This window comes from Lissotriton helveticus, chromosome 3_1 (genome assembly GCF_964261635.1).
Source record: "Lissotriton helveticus chromosome 3_1, aLisHel1.1, whole genome shotgun sequence".
In the NCBI taxonomy this organism is placed as follows: Eukaryota; Metazoa; Chordata; class Amphibia; order Caudata; family Salamandridae; genus Lissotriton; species Lissotriton helveticus.
The window spans coordinates 495,741,819-495,760,694 of record NC_136061.1 but is presented as its reverse complement, the minus strand read 5'-3'; the positions used below and the strand labels follow the sequence as shown (position 1 = coordinate 495,760,694).

The 18,876-nt window shown below is 44.2% G+C and overlaps 1 protein-coding gene across 1 annotated transcript in view; it reads left to right on the top strand.

Annotated features, from left to right (window-relative positions):
• Positions 1-18,876, top strand: part of NEMP2 (nuclear envelope integral membrane protein 2) — a 281,558-nt gene that overhangs the window by 216,478 nt on the left and 46,204 nt on the right. The window contains exons 7-8 of the mRNA XM_078680390.1: positions 3,694-3,919; positions 14,457-14,633. Of these exons, the coding sequence (XP_078536516.1) occupies positions 3,694-3,919; positions 14,457-14,633 (403 nt within the window). The remainder of the gene's footprint in view (positions 1-3,693; positions 3,920-14,456; positions 14,634-18,876) is intronic.

Here is an 18,876-nt window from a genome sequence, read left to right as displayed (position 1 = left end):
CAAAAAGGACTAAGACATTGTTCAAACCTAAATAAGTCAACATAGAATTTTGTTACTGTGTATCAAGTCAGCAGCACCTAAAATGTCCACATCAAAATAGGATATGAGGCTGGAGATACAGTATTCCAGCGGCACCCATAACAAGATCAATGAATTGACAAGAGTATCTAAGAACTTTGCAGAGTAATACGTAGTAGTCATATAAACAAAAGGATTGAAGGCCCATGATATGAAAATGGAGCTGCACATTCAAATGGATCCATTGGCCAAAAGTAGAATAGTCACAAACAGACATTGGAGACTGTCAAGAAAAAAGCCTGACCCCATCCCCAACCTTTGCAAAGACAAAGAAGAAAACATATTAAATGTTAGTCAGTCTTACAAAATACTAAGTTCTATCAACACATTTGTCCTAATTCACAGGGGTTACTAAACTAAAACTGAGAAACAATAAACAATAGAGCCAAAACTCCTGAGAACTAGAAAATGGATATAAGAACGAATCAGTCGTTAAATAGCACCGCCTAAGCGTCACGTCTGACAAATTAGCCACGCTTGCACTAGTCCCCTCCATGTGGGTTTCAAGGGTGTTGTCGAGGAAAAGTACCCGTCAGGATTCCTGCCACAGCTCACCTCTCTTGACTATCACAATATACTGGCATGACTCATATTATTCCTCCCAACACTTATGAATGAACAAACGTCTTATACCCTGACTTTTGACCATATTACATGCTGATGGTAATAGTTAGCTGCAGCTGGTGTTCCCTGGTTTGTTTGAAAAGGCTTAATAGCTTTTGCTAATTTTTTGCCCTGCAAATGCAAGGTCAGGTTTTAGGCACCACAGAAACATCCAGAAAATCCACCAAAATAAGCATCAAGCTACTGGCATAGATGACCTCAGCGTGACCCTTCCGGAAGACAGCCCTCATCATATTAATCCCCTGCACATGTTTGTGGTAATAAGCAATTAGAACGTGACCTTTGTGAATATTCTAAAACACATTCTACAAGGCAGCCTTAATAAGTTAATTATCTGCACCTGTTCCTGGTTACAAACAATTAGAATGTGACCTTTATGAACGTTCTAAAGCAGTATTTAAAGACTGTCCACACTCCTCCCTTTTTGTTAGCCTCTTCAGTTCCCACTTACCTGTTTCCTGGCTTCCAGGACTCTGTCTTGCCAGCTCCCTTGTTCCTTCCACTTCGACCTCACCTTATAAGACAACCCGCATCAGTCACGCACCTGGATGGAAAATCTAGAAGAAAATAGAGATGCTGAGCTCAGTCACAACACCGTGCTTGCAGACAAGGTAACCAGTCAGTGTTTTTGTTCAACTTGTACATTCTGTTGTCAGGGCTCTCCCAGAAAGGACTTGGGTGAAGCTAACCCCGTCCAAATTATCTTGTGGGTTTGATGCTGGAATCATACTCGCTACAGTTTTGAAACTTTTATGAAGGAACCTCTGTGAACTATCTAAGAACAACTGACAACAAAACTAAAGGTTGTTTGAGATAGATAAAGCTTTCATGAGGTGATACCTTAAAATATATAGCTAATACTAGACTAAAGCATTATTAGTTGTTTGTTTATAGATAACATATCTGCCAGTACCATTCATCAGACTGGTGTGAATGCATGCTATGGTGTTGCGGTTGCGTAGACAAGCCACAGCATCTTTTTGAATCCACACGCTCTCTCTATCCCAACCTCGTTCCCCCGGGGATATGCCATGGAAGCAGTGTCTCCTTCTGTAAACCAGGGCAAGTCTCTAGAGGGTTCCTGGACTAGTGTTGCCTCCCAATTGCAATCACATATGATCCAGGTAAGTGGCTTATGACCCCTGGTTCATAAAGGATGTGTGAACAACCCTTGAAGACAATACTGAACTTAGACGGGCCCACGATGGAGTGTTGAATTGACCTTCCTGAGGGCTAAAATTTCTCATAACTGTATCCCTCACAAAATCCTGAGAGATGGCGATTTTGGCGTTCTACCAGTGGATTTTCCTGCCCTTCCTCATGTGTGCTAAAATAAACTCATGTGTTGGTGACGGAGAGGTTTAAAAACTAAAACTCAAGGGAATGTCGCCATATAACACCTGGATTTCAATAACTTTGTGGAGCACTCTCTATGGATAAGATGATTAAATTGAACTAAGGCCCTAAGGAAGTCAAAATTGAACTAAGGCCCTGAGGAAGTCAGTGGTAAAATCTTTACCACGACTAAACACGTGTTGGCTACTGGCTGCTACTACGAATTTTGCATCTGTCAAAACTGAATAAAGAAAAAAACTGCATACAGTTGACCACTGACATTGGACATTCATTGAGTTTTTGGTGCTCAGGAAATTGTGTACATGTTTATAGGGATTTTTTCCTGATTATAAGGATGTGGTGGCTGCCTTCTTTCTATTGAAGCACTGATCGTATAAGTATTTATTTTGCGATATTGGGTACAACACATTATTTGCGTATTGATTCAATTGTGACGCCAGTCTATCTTTCACATGAAGCAGTTGCCAATTTAGTGAGCTCTCTGCAGTATCTGGTTCCTGAGGTTCCAGGGGCAACAAGCAATATTTGGTTCAAGGATTAGTCCATTACGCCTACGTTTACTACAGGAAGTGACCATGTTAGATGCACAAATTCTCTTTATAACGAATAAATTGACAAGACATGTCTGTATGTCCAGGACGGTTAACTAAAATGCCACTGTGTGTCACACAATATCCGATCTCTTCACCCGGTCGGTCAGTAAAAAGCTGATATCACATAGCGAAACTAAGGTGAGGTGGAAAATCCTAGACAGATTAGGGTTCCAGATGATTTGCAGAAGCCCTGCACCTCTGTAAATTTCCTTATGGTTTTTGCATATTCCCTAGGATACAAAACCTGTATTTTGAGGAGGGAGGAAAGCCTGCTTAACGACAATGGACCCATAGTCACACACCCTCAATTGACACCTTGTGGCGTTTTTAGCCAGAGAATGGCACTACGCTACAGCATCTGTCCATTTTCTCTCCCTCTCTATGGCTCTTCAGACAGTTACTAGTTCACAGACCCACCTGCCTCCAACCCCAATCTCCTCTCATACAATAAAAAGGTTTTCGAGGTTGCCTCGTCTTCTATGTCAAACTGTGTTTAAAAAACAGTGGGCAGTTTGAAACACAAAATTAAAACCATAACACTATCTAATCCTGACAACAGGAGTTTACTACTAATTAGCACTCTTAGCTCAGTAAGATTTACTTTCAGGACGAATTATATTTTAAGGGTATTTCAAGAATGATGGTTGCTTTACTAGGGACATTTATTTAACATGAATTTCTGTTCCTCTCCAAAAGAGTAGTAACAATCATATTGGTTGCCTTGGTGAAAAGTGTCTTGGAAATCGTGCAGCAGTTTGCTGTGTAGTGCCATAAACATTTTTTTTTATTTCCTCCATGTTTGTAACCATTGTTCTTTATTTTACACAGTGACTTCGTATGTATTACATCATAACGTCATCGTGTACATGTGCACAATGGCATTACGATTTACTTGAACAACAACTTTTCTCTAAAAATGCAACTATAAATGATCGTTAAGAAATTGATACGAGTAAAATAATCTGAGAGTTTGAAGTAAGAGGAACCTATGCAAGATATCAGAAATGCCCTTGGCTTACACTCTTGTTTTCTGCTTCCACAGGGTATTTTCTACTAACGGGAATTATCAGCTTTGCAATTTGCTACAAACATGGGCCACTAACGAATCCAAGGAGTGTAAACTTGTTGACCGGGACTCTGGAACTTATTGGCTGTCTCTTGATCTATCTTGGAGTTGCCATTACTCCCATTGCATATGGCATTATAGTTGTTCTCGTTTCTTCAAAAGTATTGTGTTATCCAGTTCGATTGCTGTGTTACCTGGGCAGGTGAGGGTGCCTCATTTCCGACTCCCTCAGTAAACTTTTGATAATGGTAAAGAATTTTGCATTGCAGGCAGATTGGATGTATTTTTATTTGTGAAAAGCATGGCTATCACTTTAGATCTACACTGGTTTCTATCTGTTGCTGCCGAACATTGGGTGGAACCCCAAACCCCTCCATGTTTGAATCCAACTGCAATACTCCAGCGAAGAATAAAAAGCAATGCATGCAAACAAGCAATTGCTGCAGCTGTCTTTGCTATTCTGAGTTTGGCAGAGATCTGAAGGTAACCTTGCCTGGTGGCCTGCTTCCTCCACTTCACCTATTTAAGTGATTATGCACATTCACATTTGAGATAGTATCATTTGAACTATGCACAGGAACTGATATTAGTGCCCTAAATATGAAATTCATTTCTAAAAACATTGAAAGTTTCAAAACTTAAATTTGGGAGCGGCATTGGCAAATTGCTTATTTCATATTTTAAATTAAAGTGCACAATTTTAGTTTACATTTTCTTTGTTTAGGTTTGACATATATCTTTTCATATTGGTCAGTTCTTCATGATTTCCAAATCTCAAAGGCCTTGTAAAGAGTAGGTGACAAGTTGGAGCTGGATGTATTTTCATCCAAGAAGTATGTTTCTAGTTTCAAAACTCTGCTCTACAATGACGTAGGAGTGATTTAGAATGTTTTTTACTATAAAAAGTACAAATTGTAGACGCTGACACCTTGAATTAAAATAGCAGGAGCCAACGTGAGTGTTAATCCCAACCTAAACCCTTAGCTCCTGAAAAGATAAGGTTACAGCGCTTGGCTTTGGGATTAGTGCTCAATTTGTCTAGGTGACTGCAGGTAACGCGCACATCACAAATTTTTAGGTCTCGCCTACGCAGCACGCATGCACTGAATAGGAGGAGACCTCTTGGAATCTATTTGGTTTTTAGGCCAAAAACGTGCATGGATTGCATTGCTTTCAATTGCAACGTATGCACGTTTGGCGATTCCCTTGCGGGAGCGAGCTTTGAAAACCATCTGTTTGTAATTAACTTTCAAACAGATGGTGCCCTTGCTCGCTCCCGCAAGGGAAACGCTGTTTACTCTGTGCTTTCGTTCCCCTCGAACCCCTAATTGAAGGCGCTTCCTCAGACCCTTGGGGCCTTTGTAGCCCTCTGCTATTTGCTGTGCCTTACTCCGGGACTCCTCATTCCCCCCGTCGCTAATTAATCAATGATGTTGGTGCTCCCCGGAGCCTGGGTGGCTCATTAGTGGTCTGCACATGGTGTTGGCAGAGTTCGGTATTTCACCCGACATGCGCTTTAAGCCGTCCCCCCTCTCCTGTTTGGATCGAGAGAGACGCATGGATGCAGTCTCTGGGGGCTTTCGACCCAGTGCCTCCTTACCGCGATGTCCCTGAAAGCACTGCCGGCCGCGATCCGCACCGGCCTTTATTGCCAGTGACACCGTTAGATCAGCCTCTCAAAGCTGCAGCGGACCGCTGGCAAAGAACAGCAGGGCCTCCGCAACTCAACACTCACGGCTCCACACATCTCAGGGGCAGCAGGCCACTGCACCAATCTCCTCTCCGCTGTGATCCTCTTTGTGTCCACTGCAGCATGCGGGTTGGCTTACCCTCGTACCATATAACCTGTCAGCCCATGGTTTAATAAACACACTGATTATCCTGAGGAAAACCCCCAGTGCCCGATCGTTGGGAGGGAGATTTGGCTCTTCCTATCGTTTTTTGACAAGGGGCCACCCCATTATTGATTGAGCAGTGAGTTTATTGGCCACTGAGTCTGCGCTTTTGTTTTTGATTGAAGCATGGTCCAATCACATTGTTTACGTTCCTGAGTCCACAAAAATGGCGTACTCCTGTAGGTGATTACTAAAGGCAACGTGTGAAAGCAGGCAGAGCAGTTTTCTTCAACTCTGAACTTCAGTAGCAGTCGAGTGCTGTAGGCAACGTGTGACAGGAGGTTATGCTCAACTCTGAACTCCAGCACCTGCAGGCGCTAAGGTGTGAAATCAGATGCAACAGTTATGTTCAGCGCGGAACTCTAGTAGCAACAGCATGACAGCTCTTTTTCCTTGTGCTATTTTCTTCCGCACGAGGTAAGTGACACAGTATAGGGGCGGGAAATGGTGGCTCTGCACAAGGAAGGAAGGCCACTGCACTCAGCAGGTGGACATTGTAATCAATAGCCCTGCTTTAGTCACTCTTAACATGTATCATACTTGAGGGACAAATTTGGAAATGTGGTGGCCCTCCTGTCAGCCTAGGTTGTCCTGTAATTATCAGATAGGTGAAAGCCGCACTTGTGGAATTCTCCCCTAAGCACAGTTTGTTAACAGTCAGAATACATGATTATGTTTTATTAGGATTAGGTCTAATTTGTTTTGCTTGTGTATGCAGCCTGTTTGTGTTCATGTTTTTATACTGTTTTAAAACAATATGTGGTCTGTGGGGTGTACTGAATAAAATACATCTGGCATTAGTCAGGGCTGATCAAGCTTTTTATTCCCAGCCCTGTCCCGATTCCCATTAGTAATGTGCTGCTCCGTTCCAGACTGTTTTCTTTGAATTCTGGCACTTGTAGTCTTGTTTATCCTATTATAAAGCAGGACTGTAAGTCCCAGAATTCGAAGGAAAACACCTGGAGTGGAGCTGCACGTCATGCACTGGCCTGGGAAACTTGACTGTCCTGCATTCTCCCAGGTATTTCACCACAGCCCTGCCAAGTACCACACATCGGGGTTAGAATAATGTAATTGAATGCTGATGTCTGCATCACCACACAGAAATGAATTGGTCACGCATTATAGTGCCCCTGCAACCACAAGGTGCTCAATGCTGCCTAGCTGCTTTTCACAAAAGTATCCAGTGTGCTCTTTGCTTGTAGTGCTGAGCTGGCTGCTGGCACATGAGCAACGCCCGGCTAACAGGACTGTAGGTTAGTGACTATGCATTCAGGTTTTGCAACAGTTTCAAGATCTTTTCAGAGCTTTTCATTTGTTAAATTGTGTAATTTCTAATAATTATTGGTTTCCATTGACTTCATTGATAGTGTGACACTTTCTCACGAGTAAAACCTGCGTCACACATTTGGTTGTTGAATGTCACTCATGAGTACACAGAAGTCAGGGAAATGTCACACATAACGGAAAACTGCGCTCAAGTGTTAGCAGTTCATCCAGGTTTTTTTGTTTTTGTAGAACTAGAGTCTGAATTTTTAAGGGGACAAGCAGGACTACAAAGAATTGAATGCAGAGAAAACAAGAATTGGCATAGCCAATAGGTCTCGCTTTTGGGACCTTATAAGTATTTAGTTATGCAGCACACTATCCTTGGTGCAACAACATCAACTGTTGCATGGCTAAACACTTATAAGTTAACACAGGCGAGACCTATTGGCTAAGCCAACGCTTATTATTTCTGGCTTGACAATGCAGCTTTCACCAGACAATTATGTGAAAATCACCAGAAGAGAGGCTTTGGCTCCATTCACATAGGGGTATCTATGTGTATATGTTTTGATTAGGTAGAAATGGTGTCCTTCCACAGAAAGTGCATGCCTCCACACAGCTATGATCTTTTGTTTATTTATCATGCTTCCTGAGCTTGAACTTTCAGAAGCACACGTGACATTGTAAAGCAATTAAAGTGTCGTAGAAAACTAGATTATTTATGATGTTTTCTCTGCTGACCGCATATATGGGAGGAGGGCAGTCACTAACTAACCTACATGGATTTTTAGGTCTGGCTTGACAGTGCAATTGTCACCTTACTTCATAACCTACAATAATATTATTTTACAGTTTGTTGCTTGCACATAAATACATCCCCATGCGATCTATTTGTAATGTTTCAAACTACCATACAATATTCCTTTAAAGCCAGACCTATTGAGATTGCCAGTGCTTATTATGAGCTGGGAATTCTTTTCCATGATCAGGCTTTGTGCCAGCGGAAGAGAGAAAAGTTGAAAAGGGAGAAAGAAGGAAGACAAGCATTAGAAATGCAATAGGTCTCGCATTAGAAAAGTTGGAGCTATTGGTCTTGTAAATGACAAATATTTTATTTATTTGTTTGTTTTTAAAACAGCTAAATTGATAGCTTTGTCATTTACAATGCCAATAATTATAACTTTCGCGAATGTGACACCTATAGCATTTGGAATGCAACACTGATTAAGAATTCTATACGTTGTTATCAGGTAATTCGAAAAAACAAGTCGGGCGGCACAACAGGGGCTGAAAAAAAAGGGGAGGCTGAAAAAATAACACGGCCTGGCGGCCGTGAGAGAGAGGGGAGGTGCTGGCGGCTGGGGAGGGGGAGGAGAAATGCGAGCAAAATAACACGGACTGGCGGCCGTGAGAGAGAGGGGAGGTGCAGTTGGCTTCAAAGCAAAACAAGTACTAGCAGGATGGCGCCCATAATTGACAGCTATTGTTTCCTAAATTAGCACTTAGAGTTCTTTCTCTAGCTGCTATGACGCAGGGCTTTTTTGGCATCAGGAATGGTTTGTGATACCCTTGTCTGCTTCTGCGATTGGCAGTACATTTTAAAAAGCCCTTACAATGTGTGTCTGTGTGTGTGTAAATAAAAAAGCCGGATGAAGTTGGCAGTGGCTTCTGAGACATGAGCAAGATATTGCTTCCGGGTTCCTGCGAAGGTCTTTCTGTCAGATAGAGAAATGTACTGTCAGAGCTGAGGCTGAGCTAGAAGAGAGGGCGGGGACATGGCGGAGCTCTATGTAAAACCAGGTGAATGCGGAGGCAGAGAAAATTAAGAAATAAAACAAGACACGGCGCCAACAGGCGTGGAGCTGCATTCCGGGTATTAATTAAAGTGCAGCGTTTCGATCTGGTGTCAGGTCTCCCACAGAAAAGAGGGACACGAAGAGAAGCACCCCTTCAGTAGCGCGTGGTGTACCAGCGCTTACACGGGAGAGGGAGGGAGTGAAGACATGGACGGGGCCCGCGAGATAGAGATATACAGGGATTGGTCATGAAAGAGAGTGAAATAAAGAGGGATATTGAGGACAAAAGAGTTACATAGATAGTTACTGAGAGAGAAAAAAGATAAATGAATATTGTGTACAATGTAGCGACCAAGAGAGCGTGAGAGTGTGAAAGACAGGGATTTAGATGCTGAGAGGAAGAGAAATAGAATGGTTGAGAATAGTTATCTTCCATAGGGAGGGAGTCAGCAGAAGGGAGGAAAGTGCACTGAGGGGGAAGGGGTGGTAAGAAAGATATGAATGCATAATGAAAGGAATAGAAAAGTATAGGGATCGCGCCGAGTGTAATGAAAGGCAGAGCGAGAGCGAGTGAAAGTGAAGCCGAAACAAAACGGCCGGCCGTGAATAATTAGGGGAGGAGCAGCCAGGAGAGAGCAGGAGCGGAGGCGCCAAGCTGGGGAACAGATGGCTGACGATTTGATGCTGTGCACGCGCATTTTAGGTCAATGCGCTTGCGCATTGACCTAAAAGCGCACGGGCACAGCATCAAATCGCTAGTTAGTTAAAGTCTGTTTAAGCCCCTATAGTCTCGCTCCGCTCAATGCGCATGCGCATTGACAGGCGAGACCTAAAAAAGGGATGGAAAAGAACCTACAAAAGTGAGATAAAGAGACAAAATGTTGATGGTAGAATAAACAAGCATTTACAATGCAATGGTCTCGGCATTATAAAGGTAGAGCTATTGGCATTGCTCATGACTTTTTTTTTTTTTTAAATCATAAATAAATGGCATTGTCATTTACAATGCCAATAGCTTAATCGCTCGCAAATGCATGACCTATTGCATTTACACCCACACAGAGCCACACACACAAAGCCACCCACACACACATACAGAGCCACCCACACAGAGTCATTCACATAGAGCCACCCTCACACAGACAGAGCCACCCACACATAGAGCCACCTACAAAAAAAGCTATCCACACAGAGCCTCACACACACACACAGAGCCACACCCACACACATACACACAGAGCTCCCCCCCACACACACAGAGCCCCCCCCACACACACAGAGCCCCACACACACACACACACACACACACAGAGCACCACACACACACACACAGAGCCCCCCACACACACACACACAGAGCCCCCCACACAGACATAGAGCCCCCCCCCCCACACACACAGAGGGTTCAGAGTGGAGAAAGATGTGGCGTTTTTTTGTTGTGCTGAGAGATGGGATCAGCCCCGGGATTCTTGAGGGGGCTACCGAATTGCAGAGACAGTGGAATTTCGACAAAGTCAGAGTGGGAGAGGCATTTAGAAACAGAAATCTGTTCATACCTGGAAAGGCACGGAGTCTGCAAGTGTGTGCAAGAGAGAGCACTAGACAGAGAATGGGTGCAGGCACCGATAGATAGAGGTGACAAGGGAATCGACAGCGAGAGAAAAGAGAGTGTGAGTGAGAGGATGTGAGAGAGCCAGAGGGAACTGAGTGAGAAAAACGGAGACATACAGAGGTGAGAGAGAGAATAAGAAAGACAGATTGGAGAGCGGGGGGGCGTAACAATGCGCGCAAAGGGTAGGAGGGGTGAAGAGGAAAGAAAGAAAGAACGGAGGAAAGAAAGAAAGAAGCAATAGAGAGAAAAGGCAGTCACTGTTGATAGTTCTATGGGGCATTTGATTTTGAGGGGGCCCATTTTGCGGTACTGTTCTTGCCCTCAAACTTGAGCAATTTAAGATGTTACTTTCTGCTGGGGGTGGGGCTGTGTGCGAAGGATGACATTTTCTCACAGAAACCCTCCTTAAGGATTTATTCGCCGTGGTGTGCTGAAGAAAGCCTCAGGCGAAATAATGATATCTATAAAAAAGAGCCCCTTTCGGCAGGCAGCTCGTTATTTCGAGTGTGCTTGTAGTTCCAACGACAGTAGTGAGCGCCCGCAATTAGAAGGGGGGTCTGTTTTCATTCTGTGTCACATTTGACATGGCTGTCGTACCTTGGCCCGATCGTTGCAAGTGTACAATTGGCTTTTTCTTCAATTAAAAAGACTCCTATGATGCATGTTGGTCTGCTGCTGGCACACGACAGACAGAGACACACAGACATGAACGGGACACTCAATTATAGAGAGGGGCTTAGACAGCCTGTGGAAGCCCTGGTGGATTAGTTGGGGCTGCGTGGGGGCGTCTTGTGGGTCCATGAGAGCACACGGTGCGTGGATGGGTCTGCAGCCATGCAGAAGTGGCATTCCCGTCACGTGCTGGCACGTGAAGCATCCTGTAGGCATCCATCACTGACCCACGTCTGTCATTCCCTGCCTGCGCCTTGCTGTGCGCAACGGGCTGTCACGAGGCCGCTAAAAAGGCGGGGTGGAGCACTGACTGACTGCCGACACTCCGGGTATCCTTACACTCACTCATGCCGCTGCATAATGTACTTCTAGAGAAACCTACAATGAACAATGGCCTCTTCGCTGGAGCCCCTCCTCTGGGGACTCTTACTACAATGATGCCCCCAGCACTGGAGAACCGGAGCAGCACTCACCGGGACTCCTGGGGCGGATGCTTCTCCTCGGCACTGCTCCTATGCTGCGTCTCCGGGCGGCCAGGACTTCCTCTTTGCCGCGGGTTCCCTTCGGGTCAGCAGGCAGTCCGGGGCTCTCCCTTGCACTCGGGAGCCCAGGGCAGGACACGGCAGGCTGCTTCCGGCTTCCTCAGCACAGGAGCGCGGGGTGGGCTCCCGTCTGCTTCCTGTTTGTGCTTTCAGGGGCAGCCAATGGCAGCGCGGCCCTTAGGACGAGCCTCTCGGCTCTGGGGCCCGCTGGCCAATAGCAGTGCGGCGATTCGTCTCTGGGGCCGCCAATGGCAACGCGACCCTGGGGGTATGGAGGCGGGAACAGCGCCTCACAGGAGATCCCCAGGCCGGCCGTGGTAATTCCAGCACCAAATGAGGGGTGGGCACCCTCGAAGTAAATAATAAAGCTTGGAATTCAAGGGGTAGGCTCCCTCAAAATAAATAATAAAGCGGGGCGGCTTCCATTAACATCAGCAATCTTGCGTGGAAAATACCGGGTGGGCACCGGCTTGGAAATGCAGCAACGGGGGGATCCCCACGCCGGGGAATCCCTCTTGGAAGGACGATTGCAGCCCCGGGCTGCAGATAAACGTAAGAGTGCTGGTGCCCCCTTCCTGGAAACACTTATTAAAACAAGCACTCACTGGAAGACTCGGCGGCGAGAATTTCGGATTCGGGGGCGTGTTTTGGCGTTCTGAGTGACGGATGACGTCACAGGGCGAAAGAACGCCAAAAACACGCCCCCGAATCCGAAAGAGACGGGGCTTTATTGGAGTGACTCCCCTCTCCTCCAATGGCTGGCCTCCATTTAGGAAGCCAGCCAATGGAGGAGAGAGGCGGGTTCAAGCCCCCATACTCCAAATCATTAAATCTCCTCCCGGAGACTGCGCAAGCGCAGCCTTCGGTCCTCGACCTAAAAAGACATGTAACAGAATCAAACTAGGCACCCCTGGTAATCTGTACCCCAGCATTATCCAGTGCTGTTGCTGGCTCTTAAGAAAAGCTTGGGCCCTTGCTTTTGTTGTTACACAAATGAAGTACATGCTTAGGAGAAGTAGGATTCATATGAACTCAAGAATATATTGAAGGAAAGTCCTAATGGGTAGGGTAGGGAACCGGAACTGATGAACAGGATGTGAACTAGAAATAATGGAAGGGCAAACCTAATGAAAGAGTAGACCTATATCAGAAAGTCCTTTTAGTTAGTCAGAACCTGCATGCGCACACAATCACACCAGCTGAAATAAAGTAACGCAGCAGATTCTGATCCTTTAAAAGGAAAAACAACTGTTGTATTCCAAACACTGGATTTTTCCAAAAGTGCAGTACCTGTACTTCCGGGATGAAGTGCAAGAGCAAGCAATAGCCTACTGACAATAGTAACCCAAGGAATTAGTTGTAACAGCCCAGAAATACCTGCAATTTAGAAATGTAGTACTGGATACATCTGCTGTCATTGCTACCTCCAGCTCTGGACGATGGCAACATGAAAACACATATGCTTTAGAGATGTCGTTAATGCAATTTCTGCAGTCACTGTAAACTGAGCACCGGTTGTGCCAACACAGAAACATCTGTACTTCGGAGAGCAATCACAAGCATTGATCTGTAAGCAACAGTGCTTTATAAGACACCCAAGAAATCATAGAAATAAACAGACAAAATCCCCCCAAAACGTGATTTTAAACAAAATGGAAGAGAAGCCAGAGTCTGTGAGCATGTGGTAAGGCTTTGTTCAGTCATCTGACACGGATCAGGCGCTGTCTCATGCACCTCATTGATTCATACATGCATAGATCTCTGTGGTTGCACCGATAAATCTAGATGAGTCATGTGGTTACAGTACAGCATCTTAGAAGCCGTATCTCCACCCTGCTGGTGCTCCCTGGTAGATCCTCCTTTGTGCGGACCAGTCCCCTACCTGTACATAGATAGAGGGGCCTCTAGACCCACAGGGCCAGCAGACCTGACAAAGGCAGAACTGAAACCCAGCGTAAAACGTATATGAACTATCTACATCAGGATGAATGCTGTCCCGCTACTGACCTCTTGCTTGAGAGACCTGTTGGAATGGGGAATGGCAGAGGAACAGCATATGAGACTATCAAGCACGGATGAGGGTTCTGCTGAGGCCATCATGCTCTGGGCCCAGTTGCTGTGTATGTTTAAAGACAATGGCCATGCGTCATCCGAGAGTAGCTCTGAGGCGTAGGGTTAATTCGAATATAGAACTGCTTCGTATGACATATGTATATTTTCTGCTGACTACGTTTTTAATGGGATATCCTTGTATAATGATCAGCTCGTTGCCTTGGTTTTCTGTATCCACGACTTAGGGCGTTTCTGGGCCGTATGGACGATCGTCCGGTATGCTTCTTGATTGTCACTACCTCGGTCATGTGTTTGATTTCAGACTTTGTGTGGAGCTGTCCGCATGCACTGAGTGTTTTATTGTTTGCTTAAAACCAATAAAATACAGTAAAAAATCATTAAGATTGTTTCTGTTCACCCCTTTCGCTGTTGGATATTAGTAGGTGTCGGGCCTATTTAAGCCCTCAAATGTCCCGTTTTCTTGAGATCTAGTGTCCTACAAATATCGCAGTATGGTAACAGTTAAACTGGAGCAACACCTGAATGTTTTTCTTAGCATAGAGTTACATTGCAGATTGATTAGTGCATGATTGTATTATGTGTTTTTATTGTGATTTTAATTCTTCCGTAGGGTTTTTTTTTAACTTTAAAAGTACATACTGTAGCACTGCAAGGTATTGTTTTCATTTTTGTCCATGGCAGGTATTTGCTTTTGATTAGTCCTGCCTTTAAACCTTTAGATGAAGTATTCACTTATCTTCCTAATGCATTGGCCAGGTAATCTGCAACTATAATACCTCCTCATTTATATTGTAATAAGGTGTTTGAATTGTGAAATGTTGTGAAAGTTGCATATTTGAATTTCTGTTTCTCTCCCTGTATTTAATTTTCCTCGTTGTAGAAAAGTCAAAGGCTATTTTCCATTCAATAAGCCGGTGGTTCGATTTCTTACTGAAGAAGAATACCGAGATCAGGGGGAGGCAGAAACGCTAAACGCCCTAGAGGAACTACGCTCATTCTGCAGGAGTCCTGAGTTCCCGTCATGGCTGGCTATGTCCAAAATCCATTCACCCAAAAAGTAGGACAAACTATTATCTCTGGAAAATATTGTTGTTAGTAAATAGCGCAAGAGAACTGTAATTGGGTTGAATGTTTATGTATATTTTTACTTGTAGCAACAATTTTATTCTTATGTTTGTTGGTGAAGGAAATATGCCTATTAAAACACATCCAGCTCACCAGTGCAGAGTACTTCCACCCTAATGTGTGCCTCTGTAGGTAGAGAGGAATTACTCACTAGGCAAGAAGCCCTTGAGACCTGTTTGGAAGATGTGTGGAGCATGTGCTTCTGCTAGTAAAGTATCTGATCTTAGCAAGATGTACTACTTGTACTTTGAAGACGCCATAACTGTGTTTTGGGTGTTCAGAACCTTCCAGTAGTACCGTAGATCTGCGCTTTGCTTTTCCTGAGATGGTTGAGTTTCTGTAAAGAACGCTGTCAGAGAAAGAGGTGGTTTGAAAGACTTGTTGATGAGAGAAAGATCATTCACTTGCCTTCTAGAATCTCCTTTTTCCCAAGTCTTATTTCACAGAAGTTCAGGAAGAGGAGCAGCTAGCCTATAACAATATTCCCAATCTAAGATGGTGGGTGCTTCTTTGTATCAAATTTTTATGACGACATCTCAATCAAAGATAGTGTCTGTACTACTTCTGTCATTTCATTTTCTCCCGTAAAATAAGGCTGCTGAGTTCATGTAGGAGTGTGCGGTTTCGACAGTATTGTAAATAAAAATGTAGTACTATGGTAGCTGACGCAGGACCTGCTGAGGATACGAATATCACTGACCCTGTTGAGTTGGTTAAATATCTATGCAACGAGGTAAATAAGTTAAAAAAGCTGGTAGCTGCTTTGTCAGACGAGGTTGGGAAGCTGAGGCAACAGAGAAGTATCCTTCATCCCACTAGCCCTCCTAATGTAGCTACCGGCGTGTATACAACTCTAATTGATAGCCAAAACAGGTGGAAATGTAGTAGCAATTAAAACAGGCACCTTCAGGCACCCTGGAGGGCGGGCACGAATTTCTGACCTCAAATTCATCCCCTCCAAATAGGCAGTATGGAACATCCTGTCCTTCCACTAGCAAGGTTGGGGCTTTGAGTAAGGACATTGGGGGGGGGAGGGGGGTCAGATACAAACAAAGGACAGCGTCCTTTGATCAGTCTCCTATCCCTGGGATCAAGACCAATGATTGACAGAGGGAGGGTGCCAGCGAGCCATACAGGGAGTTCGAGCAGGGTTTTCAAGACCAAAGTTCCCAAACTGAGCCCGAGGGTCAGAGAGGACATGGACACATTAATAAATAAATGTACTCACTGTTGGACTTGGCCCTTTTTAAAGGGATATCTCCAAACATTTTGCTTCTTCCTCCTATTTCTTCCTGACCTGTTGTTGGTTTTATGACTCTGGTTACTGTACCACTGCTAATCAGTGCTTAAGTGCATATGCTCTCTGTGTAAATTGTGAACATGATTGGTTATCCATGATTGGCATATTTGATTTATTGGTCAGCCCCTAGTAGAGTGCACTGTGTGAGCCAGGGCTGATAAATCAAATACTGCTAGTGGGCCTACAGCAATGATTGTGCCACCCACACAAGTAGACCTGAAATGGTAACCCAGACCTGCCACTGCAGTGTCTATGCACAGTTGTTAACTGCCATGTCGACTCGGCAAGTGCACCCACTTACCAGGCCCTAATCTTCCCTTTTCTAACATGTCAGTCACCCCTAAGGTAGGCCCAAGGTAACCCTGTTGGCAGAATGTGGTGTATGTGAAAGATAGGACATGCCCTGATGTGTGTGGCATGTCCTGATAGTGAAATACTGCCAATTTCTTTTTTCACTATTGTAAGGCTATCTGTGCCCATAGGAAAGCATAGGAGTTAATTTATAACATCTTATAAATATAACTTACCATTGGGATCAGATAGGAAAAAATGGTTTAGTATGTCTGAACTCCGAATCAAAAGATGCATCTTTCAGGATAGGTGCGTTTTACTTTCTGTGTTTGAAAATACCACTTTTAGAAAGTAGGTATTTTCTTGCTTAGCCATCCTGTGTGCTTCTGCTAGGATGTGTATTTACTGTCTGGCTTTGAAGTGACAGGGGCAGGGGGTGTACAGTGGCTGCAGAGCATCTGAATGAGTCAGGCTAGGCTGAATAGGCCTGATCTGCATTTGGAGTGGTGGGAGGAGTAGCACCTGTACCCGAATAGGGCTGTGCCTGCCTTCCACAATGCTGGCTCCACCCCCCTGTGGTGTGTCTGGAGCCAAGGCTTACCCTGATAATGGGGACCCCTTCCCATTTGCGAGTCGTCTAGGTGGTAAACTGCAAGTGTTTTGTGACCGCAAGTGTTAGACTTGCTATTAGGAAGGGACGCCCTTGGCACACCCCTTCATTATAGCGAGAAGTAAACCATATTTGGTGAGTCGGTAATAGGCTACCGACTCGCAAAATATAGTTTGTGCATGGGGCAGACCAATTTTGCAGTCGTAAACTGGGCGAATTCCTGTTTGCAACCGTAGAACATGGTCGTACATTTGCCCCATGGTCTCTATATCCTGTCTTTACTGCAGGTTATGTTAACTTTTTCCCAGCTAGTTCTAATGGGATAGGGCATCACTATGGAGGCCTTTTACTTTGGGTGCGCACTTCACTCGGTGTTATACTACTGCGTTCACTTGATGTTTCTCCTCCAACATTCAAGGTATAACAATTACAGGAATGGACAATCGCACATTTTATTTTTATAACATCTACAATTGTGAGTTGAGAGTGGGATTTGAATAATTTCATTTTCAAAGCTTTATTCGACATTTGTCATAAAAGCATCCGTCTCTACCCTATACAATAAATACTAAAACTAAAAAAAACTTTTTTTTAAAAAACATATTAAACAGTGACAGTCGAATACTTTGCACAAATAAAATTTATACTTAATTCATATAAATTGTTTTAAAAAGAACATTTCAGATGGAAGAGCATTTGGAGCATGGCAGCCATACTTCATTACATTACATTAGCAATAATGAGCGGGAACGTATTACCCAGGCCCAGGCAAGAAATTTTGCTACCGCAATCACAAATGGTGTAGAGCAGTCAGATTCTAATATTCTAAGGGCTGTCGATTGACTACGAGTACCAATGTTTAAACAGACTGGCTTTAGCCATTTACGCCGTGGGCTGGCATATAAAGGGCAACAAAACAATAAGTGGGAGATGTGCTCTATTTGGTCCTTACAATGGTGACAATGTTCATCCCGAGGCGGGAACCAGTGTTTCTTGAAAGCATTCACTGGAAGTGTTCCAACGCGGAATTGGAAATATAGTTTCCTGTCATGTGGGCGTTCAATTATGTTCCAATACGCTTCACACGATGGAAACCTTTTAATGTCCAAAAAGCGAGATGACAAATTAGGTACGGATCCTTTATGATACATTGTTGAGTACACCATCTCCCAATACATTTCTTTCAGTTTTGTTTTCGATGGAAAGCAAGCCACATCCCTGTTACCCCAAAGATGTTCCAATTTTAACTTTGCAAGTAGGTCCCGCAGTTCTTTTATCCATACAATACAATGGAAACGATCACACTTAACCACATCTGACAATGCTATGGCATAGTGGCTTAGCTCTGGGGTCACCATCAGACGCCTCCAATACAACAGTGGCCGTAGCCGAGCTATGTCCTCTACATTTTTCCTGCCAAGGTCCAACTTCAAGGGGATTGTGGGCGTACTCTGTGGGGCCATTACAAGCCCTCTCAGAAATCTATTTTCTGCCCGCCCCAAATCACCCAAGTTTGAAAAACCCCAAAGTTCGGAACCATATAAACAGGCGCTCAGTACTTTCATATTATAAATTTCAACAGCGCAGTTTACTGGTTTTGTCAGTGAAGCCCTATGTTTAAGGGCAACCACCCCTGCAAGCTGACTAAACTTTAATACTGCCGTATTGATATGCGATTTCCATTTCATATCGCCCTGCAAGATGATTCCTAGATAGGAAAAAGCATCAACTTTCTCGAGTGGGGTGCCCTTGTACGTTATCACACCTTTAAACGTAGACTGATAGTTTTTTTTTTTTTTGGTGTAAGACATTTATTGTTCTTAAAGAAATGTTACACTGCGTCATGCCAACAACCCGGAGGCAGGCCGCGATGCGTATAAGTGTTAATCAATTACAGGTCCACCTTAAGGGATTTTCCAGCACATCTGGTGATGTCGTAACTGGTGATGCCTGTAAACAGTGTAAAGGTAGTTA